General features: G+C 42.5%; 1 protein-coding gene across 6 annotated transcripts in view; it reads left to right on the top strand.

Annotated features, from left to right (window-relative positions):
• Window positions 1-25,727, top strand: part of TCF12 (transcription factor 12) — a 370,531-nt gene that overhangs the window by 247,622 nt on the left and 97,182 nt on the right. For all 6 annotated transcript variants that reach the window (XM_055118052.1, XM_055118054.1, XM_055118050.1 and 3 more), the window contains exon 6: window positions 6,216-6,280. In XM_055118052.1, the coding sequence (XP_054974027.1) occupies window positions 6,216-6,280 (65 nt within the window). The remainder of the gene's footprint in view (window positions 1-6,215; window positions 6,281-25,727) is intronic.

Raw genomic sequence — 25,727 nt, forward strand, 5'->3', positions numbered from 1 at the left:
CAGAAATGCAAAAAAGTATAGTAGAAATGATATCTGCACTTATATGTTCATTGCAGCACTGTTTACAATAGCCAGAATCTGGAAAAAAAAAACAAGTGCCCGAGAACAGATGACTGGTTAAAGAAACTTTGGTACATCTACACAATGCTATGCCCCTGCTAGAAAAGATGAAGTCATGACATTTGCATATAGGTGGATCAACATGAAAAGTATCATGTTAAGTGAAATGAGTCAGAAAGAGAGGGACAGACATAGAAAGATTGCACTCATTTGTGGAGTATAAAGTTACAGAATGGGAGACTCACACCGAAGAGATAAGTACCAGGAGGATTACTCCACAGCTTAGAAGCCAGCCTCACATGCTGGGGGAAAAGGCAGCTCAGATAGAGAAGGGATCACCAAGTAAAGGGTGCTGTGAGGGCCTGTTCGGGATGGGAGATGCGGGCCAAAAGTAGACTATAGACTGAACATAATGGCCACTTAATACCTCTACTGCAAACCACAACACCCAAAAGGAGAGAGAGATCAGAAGGGAATGCCCTGCCACAGGCAGGATGGGGTAAGGGGAGGAGGGGGTGGTGGTGGTGGAGAATGGGCACTGGTGGAGGGATGGGCACTTGACCGTTGTATGATTGAAACACAAGCATGAAAGTTTGTAGGTCTGTAACTGTACCTCACGGTGATTCACTAATAAAAAAAATTTTTTTAATGTAGTGGTACATCTCCACAATGGAATACTACACAGCTGTTAGAAAAAATGAAGTCATGAAATTACTCACAAGCAGATGGACGTGGAGAGGATCATGCTGAGGGAAACAAGTCAGGAGGAGAGGGACAGACACAGAAGGACTGCGTTCATTTGTGGGACATAGAAACATAGTGTGAGACTAATACCCAAAGACAGTAGACACATGGGCCAGGAGGGTGGCCCACAGTTGGAACTGCCTCAGGCGCTGGGAGATAAAGAAGAAACCATTGTGACAAAGATAGTTGGAAGTGATCACTCTGGATAAGAACTGCGTGCTTAGAGTAGGTAAAGGAATAAACACAATCACTTCTCAGTATCCATATTGCATATCATAATGCCCAAAACAGGAGAGAAAGCCTGCTAGAGAGGCAGAGGCAGGCCGGGGGTGGGTTGGTAGGAGGGAAACTGGTGGTGGGAAATGGACGCTGGTGGGGGGAGGGTGTTGGGACAGTATATGAGTGGAACCCCAGCATGAACAGCTTTGTAACTGTATATCTCGAATGGAGACGTTACTGAGACCACTCTAGAAAATCGAAGATCAGCGGGATTATGATGATGATGATGATGATGGAGGATGATGATGATGATGATGATGATGATGATGATGATGATGATGATGATGATGATGATCTTTCTATCTTGCTAAAATTGGGGGGTGGATTTCTTAGAAAGTGAGAGCCTGCATTTACATTTGCATAAGACACTTGCATATGTATATGATAGGGTCAGTAAGGACTGGAGCACAATGGTAGGGCATTTGCCTTGCACATGGGGTTCAATTCCTCTGCCCCTCCCGGAGAGCCCAGCAAGCTACCAAGAGTATCCCGCCCGCACAGCAGAGCCTGCAAATTACCCGTGGCATATTCAATATGCCAAAAACAGTAACAAGTCTCACAATGGAGACATTACTGGTGCCCGCTTGAACAAATCAGTGAACAGCGGGATGACAGTACTACAGTGCTACAGGATCATTAGTTTAACACTGGCTTGTTTGTTTAATTTGTGCCCACAACGTTGTATAACCTTTATAAAGGTATATATTCCTGACTACATCTGTGACACAACAAAATTTAAATGTAATTAAAGAAAAAGTCAGGTTTCTATATTACTCCTTTGTGTTTCTTTAGATTTCCTCATCAAGTGTGTGGAGGTTTGTTTTGTTTTGGTCCCAGAAATTGAACCGGAATCTCACACACAGGCAGATTATTTGGCCACTGAGCCACATCCCCCAGACTGTCCTCCTAATTCTGATTAGAAGGAAAGAATGTGTTTCTGTAGGGGGAAAGATAAGTGAACCAAGCCAGGACCAAGAGGTAGTATAGCTCTGGAGGGTGCTTTGCTAGTCATGCAGCTGCTCCAGATTCCTTGGCTGCCACCACATGATCCCCCCAGCATCTCCAGGTGTAGCCCCGAGCACTGCGAGGGTGGCCCCAGTAATCCCCGGCACCACAGGGTTCCAGCAACACAGTGTCCTGGGGAGCTTGTGTTGGTCTGAGCTCAGCCTCCTGGATTCTGGCTGGTCTTCTTGTAGGTCTCTTCTTTCCGTCCTGATTTTCCGTCCGATTGACCTATCCAGTCATAAAAGTGCCGTGGTAAAGGCCACCACTACTGCTGTGTTACTGATGCATCTCCTCAAGTCTGTTAGTAGTTGCTTTAAGAACTTTGCTACCTCTTCATTTGGTACATATATGTTGATAAGAGTTTTAAATTCTCTTGATCTATTTAACCTCTTTTCAGTATTTAATGTCCCATCCCTAAGTCTTATTATTTTCTTTAGCATGAATGTTATTTGTTTTTGATACAAGTATGGCTTTTCCTGCTTTTTCTTTCAGTCTACCATTAACCTGTATTGTTTCTTCACTTACCTCTCGGTGCCAGTATTGTAACGAGCTCAAGTATGTCTATTGTTAACAGCGGAAAGTTGAATTTTGTTAGCTGATCCATCCAGTCACTCTGTGCCTTTTTATTGGAGAGTTCATTTAAGTACAATAAGACATTTAGGTCAATTATTGATGCAGTTTCTTTTCTGTTTTTCTTAGTGAATTTTGTTGATTCTTGCCATTCAACATTTTTTTTTTAATGAGTCCATTCAGTTTTCCCTGCAAAGCTGGTTTGAGTGCAGCAGTTATTTTCAACTTTTGTTTGTCTGAGAATATCTTATAATTTCTCAAATCTGAGTGATTTCAGGTTACAGGGTAAAAGATTCTTGATTTCAAGTTCCTTGCATTCTGTGCTTTGAATGTATCATTTCATTATCTTTTTACTTATAGAGTATCACTTGAAAAATTTGATGTCAATTTTATGTTGTTTTACTTATATTTAAAGGCTTTGCTTATTCCTTGCCATTTAAGTAAGAGTAAGTCTCTTACTCCCTTTCCTACGTTTTGATAACAGTATGTCTTGGTGTTGTCCTGTATGGGTTATATATTGTTTGGAATTCCGTGGACCCCTGGATCTGTGTTCATGTTTTTCTCCTGAAGCTGTGAAAGTTTTCAGCTATTCTTCCACCAGCCATTCCTTTAGTAATTCCTATTATTTGGAGGTTGTTTCTCTTGCTATTGTCTATTAAATAGTTTTCTTCATTCTTTTAAGATGTTTTCTGTCACCTCTGCTTTATTGATAATGTTGTGTGCCTTCTTGAGGTCTCTGATTTAATTTTTGGCTTCTTTTATTCTGCTGCTCTGTTCTGCTGCTAAAGTTCTTGATCTTCGATTCTGTTTCAGTTAATTCTTTGGTGTTTTCCATCAAGTTAATTGACTGTCTCTTTCAGTGATGCCCTCAGGTCAGTGAACACTGAGAGGATCGTTGCTTTACCGTAATCCCCAGGCAGTCCCAAAAGCTCTATGCTTCAGGGCTTCCCTGGGCTTCTGGACCCATGTGTTAATGTGGCTGAATTCATTCAGGTGGTTTTTTTGGGGGTTTTGGGGGGTTTTTTGGTGTTTTTGGTTTTTGATTTTGTTTTATTTTTAATTCCTAGTGCCCCGTGGAAACTAAGAATGAGTTTCAATTATTCTGAGCTGTGATCTGGTGCTCCCATTCACACTATCCAGCTCTAACTATGATTCCTCTAATCTCTGCCAGTGATGAATACCTTGCGAGAACCTTTTGAAGCTTGCGAGATCAGCTGGTTCCTGGGGTTCTGATTCATGTGTACACGATGACAGAGGGATTCGTGGTCTTGGCACCCTGTAGCACCATGGAGTGGCTGCCTGGACGCTGGCTCAGGGCTCACAGTTGCTGGTGTCTGGCAGTTGATATGGTTGTCAACAGTCCAACTGACACGGACCATTATTGGGGATTATGGGCACATATGCCCAGTCACAGTTGTTCAGCAAGCCAATCTTCGTTGCTTTGGTTGCATTTTTGTCCTTCCTTGTACCAGTTTCAGGCTGCACCTCTGAAACACAGTGCGGTAGGTGGCGTTCCTCGTCAGGGTGTCTGCTAGCTGTGATAGCAGGAGGTGCTAAATTTAGAGTTGTCTGACTTCTACATCAGCCAGTATGGTGTTACATGCTTTAATGAAAATATTTAATTATTAGCTCAAATATCTCCCAGGTCTTCTTTAAGCTATGCGTGTATCAGTGAAAAAACAGTATGGCGTGTGTGTTTTAAAATGCACCATAAATTTTAGATAATCATAGCTTAAAAACACACTTTGTATATTCTGACTCATTAATTGTAAATACTTTGAGTAACTTCTTATCAGATTTAGTTACATTGTCATTGTTTTTTACCTTGGATTGAAGAAAAGGTCCTGCCACTGTATCATCTCTGATATTAATATCAAACTATCATACCGCAGAAATCTTAAGCAGCAAATGGCAGTGATCATTAAAAAGTGACATGGTATTTGTAAATTCGCTTTACTAATGATACCTAAAGTCCATTTTATTGAAAAGCAAGTAAAAAACATTCTCCGTTATCACTATGAAATATCCATTCTCCTTTCATCTAGTCCGTGCTTTTCCTGATAGTTGGTGTCTAACTTTGGGAGTTCTTTTCTTCTTTGCTTATATTTTTATTTTTTATTTTTAAGCCACACCTGGCAGTGCTCAGGTATTATTCCTTGCTCTGCACCTAGGGATCACCCCTGGCAGGCTCCAGGAACCACATGGGATGCAGAGGATTGAACCTTGTCAGTCGTGTGCAAGGCAAGCACTCCACTCCCTGTACTAGCACTTCAACCCCAAGGAGTGCATATAAATTCCCAACAATAATTTTTACACATTTCTGGGTAAAGTATTAGTAGGCACAGCTGTTAGATAATATTAATGCATTAACTGTAAAGCTGAAAAGAGTTATGTCCTTTAACATATTAGTTCTGTTTCTGGGAAAACTTTTGTGTATGTTCATAAAAGATTTGTATCAATATTTGTTTCAGTGCCTTGTCATGAAAACAACATCAGAAATTTTCAGAAAATGAAGAATACTAACCTAACTTTCATATATAATGGAACATTTGTAGCACCAAAAATTAATGAACTAGGTTCTGTTATTTTAAGGTACAAGGTATCTTGTGCAAACTCAACATTGCTTGGAAATATGCACTCCTGTCTGTTTAAATGCCTTAAATATAATTGGTAACATACACATGTCTACACATTAAAACCATACATGAGAGATCAACATACATTACACGGAATAAAGCACCAGCTTTGCATGCAGCAGCGCTTGTTCAGTCCCTGGCACTCCAAGATTTCCCTGAGCGCCATCAGGATGGACCCCCTCCTCCCCTTCCCTCTCCGCCTCACCCCCCACCCCCCAGCGCCATCAGGATGGGCTCTCCCCCCTTCCCTTCCTGGCACTACACATGATTCCCTGGGCGCCATCAGGATGGGCCCCCTCCCCTCCCCCTTCCTGGCACTACACATGATTCCCTGAGTGCCATCAGGGATGGGCTTCTCTTCCCCCCTCCCCCCCACTGGCCAGAAAAAAATAGAGATGACGTACATCAATTTTATGATGATGGTTATCTTGAGATCTAGTTAAAATTTTAACTAAACTTTATGATTCTGAGGGTGAAACAGTAATTTCAAAGCAGATATGAGAAAACATTATCTTTAGTAGGCACGGGGACTATACTGTTAGCAAAGACCACTCTTTGTCTTTTTTCTGTTTTCTTTCTAATGCCAGGGATCAAACCCTGGGTCTCATACACGTGAGATACTCACTCTACCATTAAACCACATCCCCTATTCCATGTTTTCATTTTGAATATTCTTTAAAGTATTTCCCAGTTAGAAGAAATTACTAAATCAAATGCATGCTATTTCATGTAGAGAGTCAGAACTTGATCATCAGTGATTGGAAATTATAGGAAGCTCTTTAAAAAAGTTTATTAAATTTTATCTTGTTTCTAATTCATTCTCTCTTCTAAACACCAGAAAAATTGCCATGGATGATCTAGAAGTTGAATTAGTTGAAAATAAAAAAGGGTTTTATAAAAGTTATTTTCTTTGTTTTATAGGGAAAACATCAGAGAGAGGCTCATTTTCTCTGTACAGCAGAGAAACCGGATTACCAGGCTGTCAAGTAAGTTTAATAAATATGAAAACAGTGAGATGATTTTTAATACAGGCTATTATTCAAGTAGAAATAATATATTTCACCATTATTTGTGCCTTTAATTTGTGGCTACTACAGTGTTGTATTTTTTTAGCAATTATGCATGTTTTATTTTTTCTTATTTAAAATCATTCTCTTTAATTCACCATATTTCTGTCATCAAATGTTTTATGACCCACATCTATTCTAGTTGGAAGTAGAGTAGCAGTTATCATTCTACCCCCTTTCCAAAATGTTTTTATTTCTAAAATAAAAGTTATGTGAATGTTATCATCTCTCAAGATATATATTATTGTACATAATATTTTTGGACTGATGATTGTAACTAAATCATGAAAATTGAAATCACAGATAAAGGGGAACTGTTGTATTTTCATTTCAATCCTATAGCTAACTTTTTTTTTGTATAATAATCTTTGATTAGAAAACTTCTATTCAACTCTTCCATATTTCCTAGCATAAATGTTGCATTTCTATTGCTCAGGTAGTTTCTGCTTTTTCCTCTCCACCATAGCTTTAAACTAAGAATCCTGGGGCTGTAGTGATAGCACAGTGGGTAGGGCGTTTGCCTTGTACGAGGCCAACCCAGGTTCCATTCCTTTGTCCCTCTCGGAGAGCCTGGCAAGCTACCGAGAGTATCCCGCCCACACGGCAAATCCTGGCAAGCTAGCTGTGGTATATTCAATATGCCAAACACAGTAACAACAAGTCTCACACAATGGAGACATTACTGGTGCCCACTCAAGCAAGTTGGTGAGCAAGGACAACAGTGCGACAGTCCTATTATATATCCTATAATTGTGACATTTAGAATCCAAGAATAAATATTTAGATCCTATCCCACTTATTTCCTCATTTCAGTAGCGAAATTAGCAGTTTCAATTTCCAGCACTTTGTAGGTCTCTGAAGATAAATCTTTTGTTTCCATGATGGCATTTTGACCAGTAAATGCACATACAATTTTTTTTCAATTTATATAACCAACAGAACAAAACTTACTTTGAATTCTTAATTTTAGGACCAGGGCCAGAGAGAGTACAGGGGTTAAGGTATTGCCATGCACAGAGCCAGCCCTTTTTCAATCCCCCGTGCATCACCAAGTGTGTGCCGAAACCAAACAGAAATTTGAGTTCTCTCAAGTTGGGCTCTAAGGCACTCCTCAGCCATCACAGCAGTACTGAGGGGTCCATCTGGTGCCTGGGATCAAGCTCAGGACTCGGAGCTGCAAAGCTTAGTAGGAGCCATTCCTTGGAGTATATCTCCTGTTAATTTTGGGATTTGGTTTCAGATCAGACCCCACCTGGTAGTACTCAGAGATTATTCCTATCTCATTGCGTGGTCCTCACTTCTGACAGTGCTTAAGGGACTATATGGTGCCAGGGAATAACCCCAAACCTCCTACATGCAAGGTATGCACTCCAGACCTTTCAGTGAGCTACCCAGTCCCAGAAGTACTATTTTTAAAAGACCAAATATATCTGTCTATGAGCACTAATAATGCTTATATTAGTGAATTTTCAACTTGTGTTTTTTTAATTCTCCCTTGGGAAAAATACTGTTTAGTTGCAATCATAATTATATGATTTTGCAAGACAAATTTTAAGTTTTTGCCAAAGATCAATAGATGTATATACTATAATTTTAATTAAAAATTATATTTTTTGTTTTAAACCTAGGTGCAAAGCATTCTAATAACATTTGCTAAAATTTCCTAAACACTGAGTTGCCTGTTGAATGTAGCATCACATTTAATCCTGTAAGAGCACCCTTGTGGAGTAGAATCTTTGTGGATTTTAAAATGTGTGTTCTGCAGAGGAATATTAAGTTAATCGCTGAAGCCATGCATGTAGTGAACAGCGAACTTAAGCTTCATAAGTTCATAAGCTTCAAAAGTTACATTTTTATCTGGTGTAACTCAGCTCTAGCATTAGGGGTCCTTTCGATTGCTAGTGTATGTCCTTTCCTCTCCCACTCTTAATTGGTTAGTTGAGAAGTCGCCTAGAATATGGACGATTCTCACAAAACTAGGAATTGAGCTCCCATTTGACCCAGCAATACCACTCCTGGGAATATACTCTGGAGAGGCAAAAAGGTATAGTAGAAATGACATCTGCATTTCTGTGTTCATTGTAGCACTGTTCACAATAGCCAAAATCTGGAAAAAAACAGAGTTCCCAAAAACAGATGACTGGTTAAAGAAAGTTTGGTACATCTACACAGTGGAATACTGTGCAGCTGTTAGAAAAGATGAAGTCATGAAATTTGCCTATAAGTGTATCAACATGGAGAGTGTCATGTTGAGTGAAATGAGTCAGAAAGAAAGAGACAGACATAGAAAAATCGCACTCATATGTGGAATATAAAGTAGCAGAATGAAACACTAGCACCCAAGAGTAGTAGAGATTAGAACCAGAAGGTCTGCCCCACAGATTGGAAACTGGCCTCACATGCTGGGGGAAAAGGCGGCAGAGACAGAGAAGGGAACACCTAGTAGAGGACATTGGGAGGACCCACTTGGCTTGAAAGCCGCGTACCAAAAGTGGACTATAGACCGAACATGATGGCCGCTCAATACCGCTATTGCAAACTACAACCTCCAGCAGGAGAGAGAACAAAAGGGAATGCCCTGCCACAGAGGCAGGTCAAGGTGGGGGTGGTGGGAGGGATACTGGGAACATTGGTGGAGGGGAATGGGCGCTGGTGAAGGGATGTAAATGAAATTCAAACATGAAAGTTCATAAGTTTGTAACTGTACTCCACAGTGATTTACTAATAAAAATGTTTAAAAAATAAATTGATTTTTGAGGTTGCAGCTACACCTGCTTCTGTTCAAGGACTACGCCCAGCTCAGGGTTCATTCTGGCAATGCTCAGGAAACCAACCATACAGTGCTCAAGATAGAAACCAGACTTGTCTGCAGAGCATACGCTCCAACCCACTGAGCGCCGCTCTCCAGCCTGAAGTTCATTTTCTCCCCCCCAAGGGGCTACACCATTCCTTGGAGTTACTTAAAACCAGGTTGATATGTGGAGTGGACACCTATTGTAACTTCTGTTCCAAGGGCAGAAGAGTTAACTCTGTGGACTGGAGAACATACTTTGTGTACTAGAAGCCCAGGTTTAGTTCCAGGCACTGATGATCCCCTGAGCACTGCCAGAAGTACTGCTCTCCCATCACCATAGACCAGCATGTTATTGTGACCAGAAGTACTGCTGTCCCACCACCATAGACCAGCACGTTATTGTGAATAGCCCCTGGAGCACTTCCAGGTATGGTCCAAAAGAAAAATGGAAGTGTCAGCTCCCCAGTCCAAAAAACGTTATTATTTTGTGCCCAGGATATATTAGATATTAAATTGATAGAACATATACTATATTTGATCATAGCTGAAAGTCCAAGAAGCAGTGGGGTGTATATTTTTAACCAGTGTCCTAGGTGATTCTCATTTATGAATTGGGGATTCAGCTTTGAGAACTTCCATATATGTCAAGTATAGGCATGTGTGGAGCATTTAAAAAAAAAATGTAAACATATAGAAGAAATCAGGCAGTCCTATCGAAAAGAGAATGATATTACTAAAATATATGGAATATAAAATAACATTGTTGTATACAAGATTAAAGCATAGTCTAATGAGGGAAAGATTTGATTTTGGAGAATTCACAAAGTTTGAATACATGAGCCCTGGAATAAATCCCAGCTTCAACAGAGAGGAGAGAAGAATTATACCATAATAATAACATGGCATCAGTGAGGAATAGAGGACACTCAAAATGCTTAGAAGGGTTCCCTTTGTCAGTCATTGTTGCTACTTAGCTCTACCTTTATTGTAGTTGCTAGGAGAAATTAGGATAAATGGAACTTAGCTGAGTTTAGTCCTAAGTAGTAAACTCAGGGCAGAGAGTCTCTTGCCCATGCACCTGGCTGTCTTCCCCGGGGCCCATTGGAGGGGGTGGGCTCCAGCTTCCCTCCCCACCCTGAGCAGAGCGCCCGAGACCAAAGACCTCCAGAGTCTTAGCCACAGCCATGCTCCACATGTCCGGACGAGCCTCACGCATGAAGGTACCGGCAGAAGAACCCAGGTGTGTGGGACCTGGGGCTGAGACCTCCAAGCCTGCTTGAATCGGGACTGGGCCTCTTCCACCCATATTTCCCATTTTCCAGTAGCTAGGTGGTCAAACCCAGAAGCTACCCCAGGTGCCCTGTAATCCCATCAACGGCCAGCATCCAGAGACTTAAAAGCAAGCTCCCTGAACCTCGAGGCCCTCAAGGCCGCTTCTTATAGCCTACTTCTCCCTCTGGGAGAACCAGCAGGCTACCAAGAGAGTTTCCTGCCCACATGGGAGAGCCTCGCAAATTCCCCTTGGCGTAGTCATATGCCAAAACCAGTAACAATGCTGGGTCTCATTCCCCTGACCCTGAAAGAGCCTCCAGTGCGGCATCATTGGGAAGGATGACAAAGGAGAGGCTTCTAAAATCTCAGGGCTAGGACGAATAAAGATGTTACTGAGACCACTTGAGAAATGCAACAATCAACTGGATGATGATGATGAGTAAATTCAGAAAATTCAAAAGTTAAAAAGATGCATCACTCCTATACAAAGAAAGCTCTGCATGCTAAACAAACATTACTAATAGCGGGTTAGAAATGGAGGAACAGACACTGAAACAACTGATTAGCTGCTATTTTGTCTTATCTATTCAGAGGCAGTACAGTCATCTGAAGTTAGAGGGTGGTGTGGGGACACACCCAGAGATGCTTAGGGGCTTCAGTCTCCTGGCTTTGTGCTCGGGTCACTCCTGGCAGTGCTTGGAAAGCTGCAAGGGATCAAAAAAGGAGCATAACAATCTTAACCACACAATGATAGTCAAAGGGAATATAGTGACTACAAAATTATATCCAAACACCACTTTGAAACCTTTTTTTTTTTTCAACACAATTCCCCAAGGAACATTAACTCTGCTATTAATGTACATAAAATGCTGCTGACATACTGCAAAATTCAGGCTAATTTAATAATGCCTGATGGGCCTTACTTCATGTTAAGATGATGTAATATAATATGTTGCTAAGTGAGTCTTCTCATATTAACCTTCACAGCAATCAAATAACTGATGAGCCATTTAAAGGAAGCTGGCATAGCAGTATTACTGGAACCATTGATAGATAATTCTGCAATTGAATTTTTAATTGATTCAACACAGAAACAGCATCTTTTTTTTTCTTTTTGGGTCACACCCGGCGGTGCACAGGGGTTACTCCTGGCTCTGCACTCAGGAATTACTCCTGGCGGTGCTCGGAGGACCATATGGGATGTTGGGGATCGAACCCAGGTTGGCCTTTTTCAAGGCAAATGCCCTAGCAGCTGTGCTATCACTCCAGCCTCAGAAACAGCATCTTTAACAGTAGGTATTAAGCTTTAAAAAGCGCTGCCAGGGGCTGGAGTGATAGCACAGCGGTTAGGGCGTTTGCCTTGCACACAGCCAACCTGGGTTCAATCCCCAACATCCCATATGGTCCCCCGAGCACCGCCAGGAGTAATTCCTGAGTGCAGAGCCAGGAGTAACCCCTGTGCATCGCTGGGTGTGACCCAAAAAGCAAAAAATAAATAAATAAAAATTAAAAAACCGCTGCTGTGAAGTAAAAGATACTTGGGAAGAGGGGAGGCCAAGACTGTTGTGGAGTCCTCCGAACCCCGCAGGTGATTCTCAGCCAGCTACGCCATAGGCTTCATGCACAGGGTCAAGAAGGCATTGCTGCATGGAGCCTGCAGTGCAGAGGATACTGGCACAACCTCTGATACTGGGAGCCTCCGGGGCTGCACCCAGCAATGCTCAGGGGACCGCATGGTGCTGGGAATCAGACTGTTAGGAGCTTGCTAGGAATGTGCCTGAACCATGTACCGTCTCCAGGCCCCTTAAAGCATTGTTTGTTTTGGGTCACACCTGGCGATGCACAAGGGTTTTTCCTGGCTCATGCACTCAGAAATTACAACTGGCGGTGCTCAGGGAACCATATGGGATGCTGGGAGTCGAACCTGGGTCAGCCGCATGCAAGGCCAACGCCCTACCCGCTGTGCTATCACTCCAGCCCCAAGGCATCGTTTTGTATTTAGAATATTTCTCATTGGTACATGTAAAACAAATAATTATTAAAGTCATTTTTATTAAGTTTTTCTCAAAATGTTCAAGAATAGAAGATGGCAATGTCTTGATTTCCCAAGAAATTGACGTTTCATCAGAGAAAAAAGACAGCGTTAGAAGTTCTGTTAAGCCTATACTTCTGGAAGCCCCTGCAGTCATGCACATGCCCCAAAGCCACCACCCAGTTAAAGATTGAACTCCAGCTGTATCATTTTGGACTTCCTGGAGCGCGCAACATCTCAAGCTGTACAACACTGATAAACTAGGAGTAGTAGCACACCAGATTGGAAGGGATGTAATGTAGAGGGCAACCAATCTCAATTAACAAAATATAAACACAGAAAGTTTAATCTGTATCATCATAGTAATCTCTTATACAAGGGCTTAATGGCCCCATGGTGAGATACAATAATCTGCACTAATTTCCTTCTAAGGAAACATTTTTTGGTCATTACTTTAGCAAATTATTTATAACAAGCAATATAAAATAAATTATTGAGAGTCTGCAATGGGTGTGTAGGAGTGGTTGGGAAAATTGGAAACAGGTAGTGGGAAAGTGCAGTGGTGGTGGGATTGGTGTATTTATTTTTTAAAGAAATGTTCTGTTAGCAGGTCTTTGGAGATTTACCCGTATCATTTACTTTTTATACCACCCTGCTTTTTCTATTATAACCTTATATAGAAACCATTGATAATTAGAAAACAGTAGTCATCAGGAAGCTATGACAGTAGTAAATGTTATACACCTAATAGAGCTTTAAAATATAGCAAAATTGTTAGAATTGAAGAGGGATACAAAATTCACAGTCCTGAGTATTTAGATACTTTGTGCCCAGGGAAGATCACTCAAAGAGCCCAAGCACATACATCAACCCCAGTCTCAAATTCCTGCAAGTTATGGCCCAAAACACAAAATCTTAAATACCCATAAAGTAGAGGGTAACTTATTAATAGAATAACTAATAGTGTAGACATTGAATAAAATGGACTATCATCTACCTTGACCCAGTATAAAACTTATTCCCAACATTGTAAAATATACATTCCTTTCATTCAGTAAGACTGAGTCATACTGACCACAAAACTGGCTTTAGTAAATAGAAAAGGTTTGAAGTCATACAGAGTGTATATTTTTGACATCAAAAGAATTGGAGGCTTCCTTTGGAAAACAATATGGACGCTTCTCAAAAAATTAGAAATTGAGCTTCCATTTGATTCAGCAATACCACTTCTGGGAATATATCCTGGAGAAACAAAAAAGTATAGTCGAAATGACATCTGCACTTATATTTTCATCGCAGCACTGTTTACAATAGCCAGAATCTGGAAAAAACGCGAGTGCCCAAGAACAAATGACTGGTTAAAGAAGCTTTGGTACATCTATACAATGGAATACTATGCAGCTGTTAGAAAGGATGAAGTCATGAACTTTGTTTGCATATAAGTAGATTTACGTGGAAAGTATCATGCTAAGTGAAATGAGCCAGAAAGAGAGGGACAGACATAGAAAGATTGCACTCATCTGTGGAATATAAAACAACAGAGTAGGAGACTAATACCCAAGAATAGTAGTATATAATACCAGGAGGTTGGCTCCATGGCTTGGAAGCTGGCCTCACACGCTGGGGGAAAGTCATCCCAGATAGAGAAGGGAACACCAAGTAATATGTGATTGGAGACCTGCACGGGATGGGAGATGTGTGCTGATAGTAGACTAGATACTGAACAGAAAGACCTCTTAATACCCCTATTGCAAACCACAACACCCAAAAGGAAAGAGAGATAGCAAATTGGAATGCCCCACCACAGAGGTGGGGTGGGGTGGGGGGATTGGATTGGGGAGGTGGGAAAGATACTGGGTTCATTGTTGGTGGAGAATGGACACTGGTGGAGGGATGGGCTCTCAAACATTGCGTGAGGGAAAAACAAGCACGAAAATGTGTGAATCTGTAACTACCCTCACTGTGACTCACTAACTAAAAAATAAATAAATTTAAATGATAAAAAAATAATAAAAATAAAATAAATCTCAAAAAAAAAAGAATTGGGGACTTTTGGTTTTGGACTGCACCTGGCAGTGCTCAGGATTTACTCCTGGCTCTGCTCAGAAGTAAACCCTAGTGGGCTCCGGGAGCCAGGGATCAAACTGCAGGCAGGACAGGCACCCTACCCACTCTATTACTGCTCTGAAGAACTGTGAGAAGTCAGTATGACTTCTTTAAAAAAAAAAATTATTTTTTTTTCTTTTGCTTTTTGGGTCACACCTGGCGATGCACAGGGGTTACTTCTGACTCTGCACTCAGGAATTACTCCTGGTGGTGCTCAGGGTTGCTGGGAATTGAACCTGGGTCGACCGCATGCAAGGCAAACACCCTACCCACTGTGCTATCACTCCAGCCCCCAGGCAGTAAGACTTCTAAACAGAAAAACAGTAGATACTTGAGAATTAAACAATCTATGTCTGAATAATACATGTAAATGATAAGGTAATTTACTATTTCCAACTGATTTATAATAAAATCTGATTTAAAAAATTGGTGCAAGAGCTAGAGAGATAGCACTGCTGGTAAAGTTGTTTCCTGTGGTCAGGGACCTCGCCAGTGACCAAACTGGAGTGGTTTAATTTGCATTTTCAAGGCAAGCTCCTCAGCCTCTCTACAATCTCTCAAGCCCGTATTTCTCAATCTTTTGGTGAGTATAACTGCCCTGATTTGTAAGTGAATATCTAATGTGAAGTCTTCCTGCCTTATTTCTTTATTAAGCTTTTCTTTCCCTTTTTAAAATACTGTTTTAATTTTTTAAATCCTGTACACCTTTTCAAATGGGCCTTTTTTATTGACAAGTTTTTTTATTTTTATTTTTTCAGTTTTATTGGGTGGGCTATAATAAAAAAAGAAAATCTGTGTCTAATGGTAAAGTATACAACTCAATCTGACAAACATATGTTGAAATATCATGGTAATTAGTATGGCTATTGCCTTGCAGTTACCTTTTCTTCCTTGCATGGAGGGTGAAACATGTTTAATATCTACTCAGCAAATTTTACAGATATGCTCCAGGATCCAGGGAGAGAGTTCAGAGTACTAGAATACAGTCTCCTGAGCACAGAGTCGGGAGTAATTCCAGAGTACTGCCAGGTACTCCCCAAAATCCATAAATCAGTAACTAAGTACTGAGAGATCATATCACTGTATCACTGCATCACTGTCTTCCCGTTGCTCATCGATTTGCTCGAGCGGGCACCAGTAACATCTCCATTGGGAAACTTGTTACTGTTTTTTTGGCATATCGTATACACCACGGGTAGCTTGCCAGGCTCTGCTGTGCAGACGGTAGCTAGCTGGGCTCTCCACGAGTGACGGAGGGATCAAACCTGGGTCGACCGCTTGCAAGACAAACGCCCTCCCCGCTGTGCTATGGCTCCATTCTTCTTACTCTTTAATATATGGTGCTGAAAATTCATCAGTTTTGTCAATTTTTAAAATTAACTTGACTAGGGCCAGAGCAATAGTACAGTGGGTAGACTTCTTGCTTTGCACATGGCTAAGCCAGGTTCATTCCCCAGCATCCCATGTGGTCCCCAGAGCCCCACCAATGGTTGATTGATTCATTGATTCCTTGATTGATGGGATGATTCCTGAGTGCAGAGCCAAGATCTTGAACATCACCAAAAAACAAAAAATAAACAAAATGAACTTAACTAAACATATATATAATTTTGAGAGGGACCATGGACTTAAATATGAGAGGTAAAATAATAAAGCTCTCATCAGGGGAAAATATGGGAAAGCAAGTCATAGTTTGAAGTCTTTGTCAACCAAATGGTGGGCTTGGAGAGATAGGTGGTGCCTGAGCGCCTCCTAGCAGACCATGTCCCAGTGCCAAGATAGCTGCCCTCCCAGTGCCCTGGCAGTCCCAGCATGGTTGGGGAGACTCCAGCAAAGAAAGAAAATGAAAAGAGAAGCCACAGAATAGGAAAAAGTTCTGTAGCACTTTGGGTAGTCACATGCCAATGCTTATCTGCTGGAATGGACAAAATAAAAAAGATTGAGAGCATCAGGTATTGACATTGATGTAGAAGAACCTGCACTCTCATATATTAGAGGGACTTGTATATGTTTAAATCGCTTAAATGTACATCTACCCATGACTCAGTAACACAGTGTAATCAAGAACAGTGAACATAGTTTGCCAAATAATTTTCATCAGAAATGCTTTTCGCTAAAGTAGAAGTGGTAGTATAGCAGGTTGGGCGCTTTCCCTGGACACAGCCAACCTGGGATCAGTCCCCGCGCCCTGTGTGGTTCCCCAACACTCCCTGAGTGCAGAGCCAGGAGTGAGCCCCGAGCACCACCAGGTGTGGCCCAACACCACCATCACTGCCGCCACCCCGGCCCCAAAATGTTTTTGGCAGCTTGTCACAGTCAACTAAGATGAGAAACAACCCAGATATTCATTATCTGGAGAATAGATATATGGGCTACAGTATGTTTACATCACTTGTATCACTTGTTGATGCGTTGATCTTCGATTTGCTCGAGCGGGCACCAGTAACATCTCCATTGGTCCCTGTTGCGTGCCAGTGCAGCCCAATGATATCTGCTCGCTCCAGGCACACAAAGAGCCTCAAAACGTTCATTTAGAGATTTGACGAAGAAATCTGACCATCTAGTTGGTGGGCGGCCACGAGGTTTTCTGACTTTCCGTGGAATCCAGTCGGTAACAGCTCTATCTAGTCCAGCGGTCATCTCTGAATCGCATTACATGACCGGCCCATCTGATTTGAGATGGGCAAATGAGACAGCGTTCATGATTCTTGACCGTCGATGGAGGTCAGAACTCCGGATTCCTTTTCTCACTTGAGTGAGATGTGATACTCTTAGCATAGCTCTTTCGATTCCTCTTTGGGATATCCGAATAGCGTTCTCATCCTGTTTGTGTAGGGTCCAGGTCTCTGAGGCATATGTTAGTGCAGTAAGAACGCTGGAATCGAAAAGATGTGCCTAAGTCAGAGGTCCTTCGTTCTCTTAACCACTTCTTCGACGCTCTTGAAGGCATTCCACACTGCTCTCTTCCTCCTGCGCAGTTCTGGCACCAAGTCGTTCCTCATGTTGATTTCTCGACTCAGGTACACATAGCTGCTGTATTCGGAGATGTTCGTTCCGTTGAGAGCTAATGAAGCTTCAAGGACTAGTTTGTTTTTCATGAGCATCGTCTTGTTGAGACGATGAGATTCAGCTGCAATCCGACCTTTCCACACTCGTGGTCGAAGTCGGCCAGCATTTGTGCCGCTTGGCTAATGTTTTATGAGAACGATGTCATCAGCAAAACGGAGATGGTGTAATTGCTGACCATCTGTCTTCACTCCCATTCCTCCCCATTCCAGTCGTCGCATGATGTTCTCGGGGGTGGCACTGAAGAGTTTCCGTGAAATGGTATCACCCTGCTGCACCCCTCTCTTTACATCAATGATTACTTTGATGTAAAGCCTCTGTCCCTCTTGGAGAGCCCGACAAGCTACCAAGAGTATCCCGCCCGCATGGCAGAGCCTACCAAGCTACCCATGGCGTATTCGATATGCCAACAACAGTAACAACAGTTGGCCTCATTTACCTGACACCGAAAGAGCCCCCAATATGGCAGCATTAAGAAAGATGAGCAAGGAGAAGCTGAAAAAATCTTGGGGACAAACTAGACTGCCAAAATGAAGAAAGACAAAAATGATTGTCTGCACTTTCAATGCACGTACGCTGGCATCAGAAGCATCCATCAAGGACCTGATGGTGCAAGCGCAGAAGATCAAGTACGACACCATTGGTCTGACCAAACGAGAAGACATCAGTCACATCACGCCATTTTCAACAGTGGAGAAGAATTGTTCCTCAGAACATGTGACAACAGAGGCGTCGGTGGCGTTGGTGTCCTTGTCAACATGAACTTGGCCAGGAGCATTGATTGATTCGAATGCCTAACAACCTAAATCGGACAATTACACTTAAATAGATGTGGCTCACTTCCTGCAGTTTCTATCTTTGTTGTCTACACACCAACTTCCAACTACGATGACGAAGAAATTGAGAGGTTCTATATGGAACTGGAGAAGTTCTATAAAGAAGACCACACCTTCTACAAGATCATTGTTGGTGATTTTAATGCCAAGATAGGTCCAAGAAGGTCACCTGAAGAACTCACATTGGGACCCATGGCCTAAAATGGAACAATCAGGGTGAAAGACTGTCTGAATTCATCATGTCGACCAAGACCATCCATGGTAACTCACAGTTCCAGAAGGCCAAATCTAAACGCTGGACATGGGTGTCTCCTGGTGGACAGTTCCACAATGAAATTGACCACATCATATTCAATCGAAGGTTTTGCCTGACCAATGTCCTTGTTGTCCCAAAATTCCAAACAGGATCAGACCACTGTCTCCTTCGTGCAAATCTACTTCACAGAGTGGGGAGAAAGGTCTGCAAAATTTAAGTCTAAGAAGGCAACTCCCAGAAGGACCACCACTGGGACCTCTTTGGCACTATTGCAGCAATGTGGGAAGATGCCGTCCTTGACAACATCGACGACGAATATGATCGACTGGTTTAGCACCTCATGACTGTACAAAGAATGCCGAGAGTGAGAAAGCCACAAACAGACGCCTGTCTTCGGAAACTCTCGAGCTCATTTGTCAACGTGGTTTGGCACAAGCCTCAGGCAACCACAAGCTAACGTCCAAGCTCACAAAGCTGTGCAGAGATGTGATAAAGGAAGACCTCAAAGAGAGAAGAGCAGCAGTGTTGGCCAGTGCAGCAGAAGCTGGGAAAAGTATTCAAAACTCTTGCCTATCCTTCGCCAACTACAAGACCAAGATGACTGCCCTATGACATCCCAAGGATCAGTCACATCTTCCAGAAGGGCAGTGGAGAGGATTATTCATGACTTCTACTCGGATCTCTTTGACAGCCATGTCCACCTGCCCACATACCAAATTCCGCAGGATGGATATGTCATTCCCAACGTCCTCCCTTCTGAAATCCAATACACCATTTTGTTGATAAAAACGCGTACAGCACCTGGTCCAGACAGGGTCAGACCCGAACACCTGAATAATCTGCCGCCAGTACTCATCAATACACTGGCTCGGCTCTTTACACGCTACTGTCTGAATGCAAGGTTCTGTCTCAGTGGAAAACCAGTAGAACCGTTCTGTTATACAAGAAAAGAGACATCCACAACATCGGCAACTATCGCCCAATCTGCCTGCTGTCTGTCTACAAGCTGTTCACTCATGTCATCCTGAATAGAATAGGCAAAACACTAGACGAAAGACAACCATGTGAGCAAGCCGGGTTCTGAAGGGGATTCAGCACGATAGACTATATCCACACAGTGACCAAACTCATTGAAATTTCGCGAGAATTGAAGATGTCTGACATTCATCAACTTAAAGAAGGCCTTCGATTCTATTGAGACTGAAGCGGCATCGAAGCCCTAGCCAAACAGGGCATACAAACTCAGTATATTAAAATCCTCCTTGAGCTGTATTGTGGATTCATCACCAGGATCTCACCATTCTACAGGGAAGTGATGTTTACATAGTGAATGCTATTCAACAGTAAATTGAAATAATCTAATTTCAGTATTCCATACCAAGTAAAGGAGATCAAATCTACAAATAGACTTCATTTATATGAATGTTGATAAGAAAAATTAATTCTGTGTTAAATAAAAAGAAATCATGTTTGCTTCTGAAAGTAGGAATAATAGGATGTCTTTTGTGCATTTATCAAAATGAAGTAGTATTCTTAAGATCTGAGCATTGGAACCAAAGAGACAGTATAGAAATAAAGCACTTGTCTCGCACTCTACAGTCAGAAATGGTCCCTGAGCACTGCTGAGAGTGACCTTCACCACCATTGTCTCTCCCAAAAAACATGAGTGCTTTCTGTAAGTAAATAACCACATCTCTACTGAAAAGGAATTCCAAATGCTTTCAAGGATTACTCCTGGTGGTGCTCAGGGAACCACAGAGGTGCCAAGGATCAAACTCAGGTCTGCTACATGCAAGGCAACCTTATCCACTCTCTGGACCTTAGGAATAAATTTTCACAAAAGACATATGAAACTTAATCTAAAAAGTACTAAACACTGCTTAGATAATTTTGAAAAGACCCTCAGCAAATTCAGAACAGTAACCATATTCAAAAAGGGAGTTAAGATTCTTAGACTTCTACTTTTTTCAAAATTCATCTGTAAACTAAATGCAGTCCCATTATACATCCCATCATGATTCAGTGTGTGTGCTCAGGAATTAACAAGCTAATTTTAACATTTCTTTTGGACATGCTGGAGACCCAAATACCCAAAGCACTTGTGAAGGACATAAGAATAAAGTTGGAATTTATGCCACCTGCATATTAGATTTGGCATAATATCATGGTCATTAACTGGCACAGTACTGGCATGAGTAAGAAATGACATTTCTTTATTGGGGGGCTAGATGGTTCAAAGGATTAAAGGGCCTGCTTTGAGTGGTGGGGGGTGAGGCGTAGGAGAAAGGGGAACAACCCAGATTCTATCTCTAGCGCCACATGGTCCACCCAGCATCACCTGGAGTAGCCTGTGAGCATCACTGGATCTGGCCTAGCCCTTGCTCCACTCCAAAGGGGAGAACAGAAATGTGGCTTTGAAACTGAAGTGCTTTGTTCTTAGACCTTTCTTAGTCATGCCAGTACTGTGCCAGTTAATGCCCATGATATTATGCCAAATCTAACAAACCACGATTTTTAGTATCTGCCTCAGTAGCCAAGTGGGAGTGGGCAAAGGAAAGACGTGGTGGTTTGTTTTCTAGAGTTGCCATCCCAGCAGTCTGCAGGCCACAGGACGTGGGAAGGCTGGGAATGCGCTTTCAGTGCCAGAAGTGGAAGTCAGGGCTCGCATGTGCATGATCACTTGAACTGTCTTTCTACCCTTTCGGGGAATGTGTTTTAAAATAAAACATGTTATTTCCTTAGGAATGGGATGGGGACATGTGACTGACATTTTAGTCCCCGAAGTGGGTGTTTCAGGCATGATGCCCGGCTACGTGCTCGGGTCACTGCTGGTGGTGTTCACAGGAACATCATCTGCAGTGTTGGAAATTAAACCAGAGTTGGACGCATGCAAGGCAGGTGCCTTAACCCTTGTACTGTCACTCTGGCCCAATGTGTATTTTTTAAATCCTCTTTCCAATTCCGCCCATGCCACACATGTTTAACAACTGTGGTGCTCACACATCTTAGTTATAGGGCTTGCTCTGTGGTCACACATCGGGTCTCGCAGAGATTCTCACAGGGCAGTCACACCATTTACCTTTGCTGCCTCGAACACATTCTGGCTGTGGTGTTCTCCAGGGGCTGTGCTTCCCTGGCCATAGTGCTTGTCTGTCTTCAAGTGGTGCTCATTAAGTTGTGATAGTCACACAAAGCTGGCTATAGCATAGTCATAAATCACTTGAAGCACCAGGGATCAAACACAGCCGAGGTTGGGGCCCAAAAGATGGCTTATTGCTGGGCAAGCACAGTGCAAGCTGAGGGCAGGCCCCACTGCTCGACGTGCGGGGGGCTGAGTCTGGTCACTTGCAGCCAGAGATTCCTGCTGAGTGCTGAGTGAAAGTTAAAAAGGAAATAAAGTAGTAAGGCTGCATCCCCTTCAGTGTGATAGTCTGTGGCTAAGGGTCAGAGAGTGCAGTGGCTTAGGCATTTGTACCACTGAGCATCACAAAAAAGGTGTGACCCAGAAAATACAGGAGGAAGGGAATGGGAAAGGGAAATAAAAGCACCTGTATCTAAGAAATACAGTGCCTAAGATTAACCTGAGAAAAGCATACACATGCATTAAACCTTATGGGACAGAGGACATAAGGAAATAAAGACTCAAATAGACCTGTGTACTTTTATGCTGGATCTGATCACCTTTGAAGTCATGCAAAAAGTATGAAAGATTAAGGATGATGGAATTGTTATAATAAACTGAGGGAAACAGGATTATTCTTGGTGTCACTTTGTCTTTAGAGATGAGTGCTGCTTACTGGCTGGGATATATGATCTTACATGTGTGACTTTCCGGGCTCCATCCTCCGGCACAGCAGGAACTAACAGAAATGCATGTAGATGCCACCAGGAATTGGATTCCCCTCCCATTTAAAAAAAAAAAAAACTTTTTTGAATGGATATTTAACCTTTTAAAAAGCTTTCTCTGCATCAGTTGATAAGGTCATATGATTTTTTCTTATCTTTTCTTGATATGGTGTATTACATTCATTGGCTCGTTTATTTTGAACCATCCTTTATCCCATGTGGAGTCCCACTTGATATTGATAGATGGCCTTTTGATATATTGTATTTGGTTTGCTAAGATTTTGTTGAGGAAGTTCACAACAACGTTCATCTGGGGTATTGGTCTATGGTCTCTGATCCGCTTTTGGTGTTAGGAGGAAGAAATATTAAGGACTTGAGATCTAGCCTAGCAGTAGAGCACTTAATTACCTACTTTTGTGAGGCCCTTGGTTCAATCCCTGGTGACACCTATAGAACACAAATAAGTAAAGAATGCTCCTTTCCTCCTAGTTTAGAAAAGGTACCTCTTTAAATGAGGGTTTTATGACCTGTTTGAAGGAAACAAGGATTGGTACTCGGTAGGTGAAGGGATCAAAATAACTTTCCTCACAGTTTCTTAAGATTTTTAGTTTAGAATAAGTATGTTGAGTACCAAATGTTGAAGTGATGTATTCTGAACCTTATCACAGCATTTGTTCTTAAAAGTTACCAAGATTGGGGCTGGAGCGATATTACAGCGGGTAGGGCATTTGCCTTGCACGCAGCCAACCTGGGTTCGAATCCCAGCATCCCATATGGTCCCCTGAGCACCACCAGGAGTAATTCCTGAGTGCAAAGCCAGGAGTAACCTGTGCATTGCCAGGTGTGACCCAAAAAAAAGAAAGCAAAAAAAAAAAGTTACCAAAATAGAAAATTTAATGCATTTTCTCATTATTTCAATAATCTTAATTCTGTACATATGATTTGGTTTGAGGAGGGCCATGGAAGGTTGGGGGCCACCCCCAGTGGTGCTCAGGAGCTATTCCTGGCTCGGTGCTCAGACGTGACTCCAGGTGGAACTCAGAGGACGACATGTGGTACCAGTTTGAGGTAGTTCTTTTTTTTTTTTTTGCTTTTTGGGTCACACCTCATGATGCACAAGGTTTATTCCTGGCTCTGCACTCAGGAATTACTCCTGGCAGTGCTTAGGGGACCATATGGGATGCTGGGAATGGAACCCAGGTCGGCCACATGCAAGGCAAATGCCCTACCTGCTGTACTGTCGCTCCAGCCCCTGAGGTAGTTCTTTAGCCAGTTTGTTTTTTTTAAATTAAACTTAATTAGAAGGGATTTCTATAATTGAAGTGTTTATTGTATCTTATTTATTTTTTTTATTTTCTATTGAATCACCGTGTGGAAAGTTACAAAGTTCTCAGGCTTATGTCTCAGTTATACAATACTCAAATACCCATTCCTTTACCAGTGCCCATATTCCACCACCAAAAACCCCAGTATACCTCCCACCCCCGCCTGCGTAACTGATAAATTTCACTTTATTTTCTCTTTACCTTGATTACATTCCAAATTTCAACACAAAACTCACTATTGTTGTAGTTTTCCATTACTAAGAATGAAGAGATACGAAGTCCCGCTGTTCCAAGTACATAACCCTTTTTTTTTTTTTTTTGCTTTTTTGGGTCACACCCGGCAATGCACAGGGGTTACTCCTGGCTCTGCACTCAGGAATCACCCCTGGCAGTGCTCAGGGGACCATATGGGATGCTGGGAATCAAACCCGGGTCGGCCACTTGCAAGGCAAACGCCTTACCTGCTGTGCTACCACTCCAGCCCCAACTCTTTTTTTTTTTCCCCTCCTTCCCGTGCCACCAAGTTTGTGCTTGCTTAATAGTCCTCATAATATGGTTGACACCACACCGCCCAACAAGGGAAAAAATAACCGAGAAAGAAGGATATTTCCCATCCTCGGCCAGCGAGGGGCTATGGCTTAGTTCACAGTCTAGAGACATGGCTGCAAGCAGTTTCTGCAACCAAAAGTAGTCTAGTTGGCCTCCGGATTCTGGTTGATCAGCAGCAAAGCGGCTGCACAAAAGTGTGGCCATCCGGGTCGAATCTAGGTGGAGCATGCGCTGGTATCGGCCCCAGCCCGAGACTGCCCAAGCATCCCACTATTCCAAGTACATAATTTTTTTCTTTTTTTTTCCCCCTTCCCTCGCCACCAAGTTTGTGCCTGCTTAATAGACCTCATAATATGGCGGACACCACGCCGCATTTCTCCCCAAAAAGGGAAAAGAACCAAGAAAGAAGGATATTTCCTCTCCTCAGCTGGCGTGGGGCTATAGCTTAGTTCACAGTCTAGCCAAATGGCTGCTACTGTGATTACCTTCAATATTTTAACAAAAAAACTCACTATTATTGTTTGGAGTTTTCCCCCCCAAAGTCAGACCTGCTAAACAGGAACCGTTTCACATTGCTGACAATTGTCGCAGCTGCACGGTTTTGGATTTCTGTATAAAGTCCAGGGAAAATTCTGCCAGAAATTGCATCACTGCAAGCTTTTACTTCCCTTTTGTGGTGCTCATAAGATGGAAAAGCCTGGAGAGAGAGGGGCTGGAGCGATAGCACAGTGGGTAGGGCGTTTGCCTTGCACACGGCCAACCCGGGTTCAAATTCCAGCATCTCATATGGTCCCCTGAGCACCGCCAGGAGTAATTGCTGAGTGCAGAGCCAGGAGTAACCCCTGTGCATCGCCAGGTGTGACCCAAAAAGCTAAAAGAAAAAAAAAAAGCCTGGAGAGAGAAACCCTTGCCCGCTGGCGCCACATGGGGCAGTGGCTCAGTTCACAGTCTGGAGGCATTTTTGCGAGCTGCTCGTGTCCAAAGAGTTCAGTTGGCCTCCGGGATTGTGCTCGTGCAGCAGCGGAGAGCTATTGTATCTTATTTAAAGTATTCTTTCATTTTTGTGAGCTCTCTAGTGACAAATAAAAGGCATTCCAGATGGTACTGATGACACATCTGACATTGGAGACCAGAAATTGCTATTGTCGTGAACCCATATGGATTTTGGGCCACATTCAGCTCTACCTGGGGACTACTCCCAGCTCAGTGCTCAGAAGTTGCTCTGCCAGTGCTAGGGATCAACCCTGGAGCTTCTGCAAGTGCTCCAAACCTTTGAGCCATTTC

This window comes from Sorex araneus, chromosome 10 (assembly GCF_027595985.1).
Source record: "Sorex araneus isolate mSorAra2 chromosome 10, mSorAra2.pri, whole genome shotgun sequence".
Classification (NCBI taxonomy): domain Eukaryota; kingdom Metazoa; phylum Chordata; class Mammalia; order Eulipotyphla; family Soricidae; genus Sorex; species Sorex araneus.